The sequence below is a fragment of the Trachurus japonicus genome, chromosome 11, assembly GCF_045865225.1.
Source record: "Trachurus japonicus isolate A0001 chromosome 11, Traja_1.0".
Lineage (NCBI taxonomy): Eukaryota > Metazoa > Chordata > Actinopteri > Carangiformes > Carangidae > Trachurus > Trachurus japonicus.
In genome coordinates, this window is record NC_140917.1 from 22,751,916 (window position 1) to 22,757,915 (window position 6,000).

General features: G+C 43.6%; 1 protein-coding gene across 11 annotated transcripts in view; it reads right to left on the bottom strand.

Moving 5' to 3' along the window:
- The window catches only part of fhod3a (formin homology 2 domain containing 3a), a 55,462-nt gene extending 50,530 nt beyond the window's left edge, over window positions 1-4,932 (bottom strand). For all 11 annotated transcript variants that reach the window (XM_085791890.1, XM_085791889.1, XM_085791888.1 and 8 more), the window contains exon 1: window positions 4,382-4,932. In XM_085791890.1, the coding sequence (XP_085648016.1) occupies window positions 4,382-4,546 (165 nt within the window). In that variant the 5' untranslated portion in view covers window positions 4,547-4,932. The remainder of the gene's footprint in view (window positions 1-4,381) is intronic.
- Between the last annotated feature and the right edge of the window lie 1,068 nt (window positions 4,933-6,000).

Genomic DNA, 6,000 nt, shown 5'->3' on the forward strand with positions numbered 1-6,000 from the left:
ACCCACTCTGCTGTGTAATGAGAAACCCTGCTGAGTTTGAGACCAGGTGCACAGTAATATATCTGCACACCACTATGATGTTTATGAGTACAGTCACAAGTTGATAGCAGGTGCAAGCTGCCATCCCAGCGACTAGAGAGCCAATAAAAAATAACATACATCATAATGTTGCAACAACCATCTGAGCTTCACAACACAGTGGTAAAGCTGCTGATGTATGAATAGGTGAGTGAGATCAGTGTCATGAGTTGAACTAGCATTTAGCACCTCAGTGGTATTGGTGGGTTTGACCTAGCCCAGCGTATGGTAGACTGCCAAACGCCGTCCAGCCGGGCTTCATGACGACACTCACTGACCAGCAGAGACTGCAGATCACAAGACCAGCTGCCGCTCTCTGTCTGTCCCTCCCTTTCACTCGGAAACAGAGAGACGGACTGTCGGATGGACTCACAGCATAAATATAACCTTGCTATATTTACTCTGCTCTGAGGCAGCATGCACACAGGAGCTCAACAGTGGGTGTGTCTGCGAGGCTGAAAGTTTGTGGTGGGGGCGGGGGGGCACCGGCCAAAGTGTTACAATGAACTTGAAGTGCTACTTTAACCTATTTTTCATGCTTTCAATCCCATGAGCACACTCTGTTAGCAAAGGAAGTGACTTTGGGATATGCTTCAGTTTCCCCTTCCCCAGACCACATCATTTCCCCTGTGACAAATTCCTAATCCGCAAAGCAAAACACACACCTAATGGATACATCCTCACTGAAATTTGAGACAGTTAAAGCGCTGTCAAAACATTTCCCCTGGCAGTCCAAATCTAAGAACCCAGATAGCAAAATGAAACTGCTGGCCCCACACACACCTGGATCATTGGCCCATAGCTGGCCCACTTACGTCCACATCTGGGGAGATTCGGACAGTTATACTCGACTATTTGACTGACAGCTGGTAGGAACTGGTCCAGATGTGGAACTCACATCTGACAACTGGACATACAGTATGGGCCAGAATGTAAACAAGCTGCGGCCCAAGTATGGGCTGGATTCATTTTATTATCTACAACCTACAACATAACATGCACAGGGAAAATTCAGAGGAAAGGAGTAGAAGGAGTCTTCATGAAGCTGGCAGTATATTTAGTTGACCTCAAGTAATGATTTTTGTTGTTAGTTTAGCATGTTTGCATGCTAACATCCTATGATTTGCAGTAAAGATGAAGTACAGCTGAGCAACCAAGCAAACAGAGAAGCTGACATTTTGAAGTGATGATAGTGTGAAATTAAAAAAGTATCAATTCATCCTGAAGAGGGGGTCATTTATGTATTCACCACATCTTATAGCATCCCATTAAACAATTGCTGAGATACTTCACTCAAAGGCAAAAACGCAGACCTCATGGTGGTGCCACAGGAGGAAAAGTGGGAATCATCAAAGGGAATGATGAATAAGGATTTTTTTTTTTGCCTGTCCATCTAATGCATGAAGGCACATCTCCATCCTGAGTGAATTAATCACAAGGGACAAATAACATAAGCAATCAGATGTGAGCGCTCTACAGCCTGAACCCACTTTCACCAGATGCTGAACCCCAAAACAATGCCTGGTGGTGTTCACACATCTCGTGTAAATAAGGCATGTAAGAATGTTGTTAAACCTCAGATTGAGGTTTGTCTGAATAGAGGCGGGGCGGAGACAGTGGGTGGGGTTAATCATGCCTTGTCCCACTGCCCCAAATTTTATGTAGGAATAAGATGAATCATTTGTTGTGCACATCCAATCTGTCAACGTTATTCAGCATTTTCAGTGATATTCCACCCAACTGACCTGTGTCTCTTTCCCCTTCCTCTCTCAGTGAGGTTTTCCTTGTCTTTTTGAAAACATCTAACTTTCACCTCCTCTTTTGCTGCTCCTCTTTATCTCAAAACATTAGTCAATCATATAAATACTTCTTGGGCAGCAAGAAGTGACCCTGGAGTGGACCACTTTGTAACATTATGTTAACAGCTCCCTCTCCAAAGGCTGACTCTTGCCTAAAACAGTCTGTTTGGGTAATAGGAGTAATAACATAACAAAACACATCATGCTGGATGAAGCCGGGACAGAGGCGGCTCCAGAAGGAACTGCTAACTCTTCACACTCAAGGCTGTAGGACGGGCCACGGAAACACTTAGTGGCTAGTATACTTTACACTCATTTAATCAAATTCTCCCAGAAGAGCAAAAGCAAAGGGAAAAAGTTGAGGGGGGGGGGGGGTAATTACCTCCACGTTAAAACAACACTGAGCCTGCTGGCGATCACAGTGGGCCGACAGTTAACGATGCCCTTACGTAACTTAGACGATGAGTTTTTAAGAACTTTTTTTGTGTGTCAGAATCAGAGCTGCAGAGGATCGGGCTCTTTGAAGAGCGTGGGGGAGGGCGTGTTCTACACAGCTATTAAAACCCCCAATGTTTCTTTAATGGAAACCCTTTGGTAATGACATAAAAGTTACGCTGTGAAGTCTGGGCTTTGTTGTTCTTTGATGGGAACGGGAGTTTTTCTTTACAAAACTGGAGCTGCTTGACTGATGGTGAAGCTTCTGCACTGAGCTTAACATGTGATGCATCATTTTGTGAGGGTACCTTATCTTGATGCTTAACTATACTCACTTATGTCTACATTTTGGGATAAATGTTTCAAACTTTTTATTGTTTTAGGTTATTTATTTAAAGTTAGAAGTGCCTGTCTCTCCTCTGTGAGAATCAAAAGGAAACTTCTTTGTTCAGCAGTTGGGACAAAATGACACATCTCATGCATCCTCATGTGTGTGTTTATGAGTGTTTGTGTTTGAGTGTGCAAATGGGTGCTTGGTCAGAGAGGTGGAAAAGGAGATGGAGGAAGAGGTCAGGAAAACCACAGCAGCCAAAGTGAGGAGAACAAAGTGTCGCAGGGATCCAGGCCCCGGCCGCAGGAATTCTGGGACAAGTGACCTATACTTACATACATGCAGCCCAGCCAGCCATACACAGAGCTCTACCATCACAACATAATAATACAGTGGACCTTTTCTGAGAGAGGAGCAGAGGAGGCTAAGACAAAAAAGGGAGGAAGAGTGTTTTAGCATATAAAGACTAAGAAATAGCTCAAGATATTCAAAGAAAAGACAAAGCTGAGCACATTTTCCTGCAGGAGAACGCTCAAGCCTTTCTCTAAGCACCACCTTTTAGATCTTGCTGGGCAAATTTGCAGCACTTCAGTTTCATCCCTATAATCTAAGTGCAATATGCAGTTGCCACTGCTCACAGCCGTCCTCCTGATGTGAGTAAAATTGCAAACACAGACGCAAGCTGTGCCATCTGTACTTGTATAGGTTGTAATCATAAGCATTTCTGTGCTGTGGGCCATTTTTCATTTGTTTTGTGGCTTTTAAAGATGGGGCAGCAAAAGATCGACCCGGTCTGGAAAACCACTCTGCCGTTGAACACACTGATTTGCTGTCATTGAGTGGTGTGCCAGCAGTCCAACTCCCTCCCCTTCCTCCTGTCTCGCTTTTATTTTCAACTGTTCAATCCACGTTTCCTACTTGAATTGTGGACCATCTCATTTCAAATAAAGAATAAAAAATACGGTCACAGTATCTGTTTGACATGTCAGGCTTCTTTAGGTGTGCCTGTGTTTCTGAGTCAACCTTGTCAGTAAGGAATGTGTTGTTGTTTTTTTTTTGCTTTATCACTAACAGTGGACTCTCTCCATCACACGTTTTCTCTGATTCACACACTTATCTTAATCTGACACTTCCCACCGAATTGCTTATTGACCCCCATGACAGTCACCTGTGGATGAATTAGCTAGTTATACCTTTCCAACCACCTGTAAGTGTAACATGCTAAGCGGAGTGTAAAATAACCCAGTTGTAAAAAATTGTTGATTCACTTCACTTGCAACAACTTCTGGCATCTCTTAACTGGGTAGCTAATGGTGGTATCCAGTGGGATAACATGATGGATTATTTACAGTTGAAGTGTTTTGTGTTGCTGGGGGCTGTGAGGCAAATATTTGCAACCTTGTTTCAGTCCACAGCCTGGAGAGCCAATCACTCCTATTTGCATGTGTTCTCAAAATAGCCTGTGAATGGTGAGTATGGAAGTTTATTTGCAGTTGGCTTGAAGTGAAAAACAGCAGCCCTAAAGGTTGCAAAACAACCTCAGGATGTGTTCCCAAGAATCAATGTGTGTGTTTGAATCCAAACATGAGATTTCTCTTCAAGCCTTTGATTTTCTATTGTTTTTAAATACAGTTTGTTCTGATAATTTACTATAACTTTAATACAGCCTAGTAAACCTCTATATAGGCAATCAAATGTTTTCATAAAGTCACTTCTAGGACGGGATTTATGATCCTACCTTGTGAGGGGCTTTGAGGAGCCTGTGGACGCCTGCTAACTGGTTGATGAGTGGGATATCCTCCCTGAAGGTGTACAGTGGTGGTCTCGTCGGCTCTGGGAAATTAGTACTGTTGAACGGATCGGTGTCATCTAAAAACTGAACCCTGCAGACAAACGTGGCCATGGTGCATCCATGCAAGTGTCTCCTCTGAGGGGCAGCCCGGTGTGCACAGACTCTCTGCTCGCTGAGCGTCCCTCTCCTGGTAACGACAACAAACCCGGGTCGCTAAGTGCGCCCTGTGCGCAGCCTGTCCTCTGCAGGACGGGTGGTTGTTGGTCGGGCTTGGATGCCGAAAATGATGGCACAGGGAGCCGGTCAGTATCTTGCCTCGCCTCCTTGCTTTGGTTTGTGCGCGCCACGGAGCTTTTTGGTGCCGCTGTGTTATTCTCGGAGAGGCAGGTGGCCGGTGATAAGGGGGGGAGGCAGCGGGCGGGCGGACTCCAGCTTGGTGCCGGAGAGTGAAGGATCAGCGCAGCTTGGGACAGCCGGTCTGCTGTCTGTCTGAGTCCTGGTAAATCCACCCCCCACCCCCCACCATATCTATTTTCCCCTCTGCTTCACATCCCTCCTCCCCCCTCCCTTCAGATCTCTGTCCCCGGCTTAGCAGTGGCTTCCTATAAGAATGAACTGAGCCTTCTTATTTATTTCAAATAATATTTTGAGGCCTACACATGTTAAAAAAAAAAAAAAAAAAAAGTTTGCCTCAGTAGGCTAGTATTCCAACATGACTAGACAAATAAAAAATCACACGTTAAATTTGCCATGAACAAGAGGACAATAAGGTGAATATATTCTTAAGCTGCTTTATAACTTAGGCAGTATTAAGCTACCTCATAAACAAACTGCCTACTACAATAAGGAGGTGAAATACAAGCAACTATAGTAAGACAGATGTTTTATAAGTTCACTATCCAGTAGAAGAGACATGCAGCCTCAATTTACTTTTACTGGGAAGAGTAGGCCGGTACAAGAAGCTATATTTGGTAAGCGTTTTAGAGCACAATTTTGCCCAATGCTGACATCTTGTGGCCAGAAATGTGACATGCAAAGACTTTCCTGTCCAGTTTATACTAACTTAGATTATTTCTCTACAACATATCAAATAATTACATAATAATAATAGGTGGATAAACTTCCAGTTCCTATGTGGCAATACAGGAATAATACAGTGAAGTGGCCCAGGCTGCTGTAGGCGATGATAATCAGTAAACTATGCAGTGATTATGGAAAAATATTAAAAGGACAACAAATGTAACTAGACAATTTCCTCTCGGGAAATTTTGAATGGGCCACGGGAGCTACTGCCGGTTGTGCCATCTCTGTCAACATGGGAATCAAACCCACGATCTTAAGGTCAAGACAGAGCTGATCAGACAGACACATGATCATCTTTCTATAAGCACTGATGTAACCAAATTAGGTTAACTGTGTGTGTGTGTGTGTGTGTGTGTGTGTGTGTGTCTTGTGTAATAGGGCCAGGACTCAATTAAAACAATTAATCTAATTAATTAGAGGCTTTGTAATTAATTAATCGCAATTAATTGCATTTTAATCGCATATAAATATTTGACCTGAGA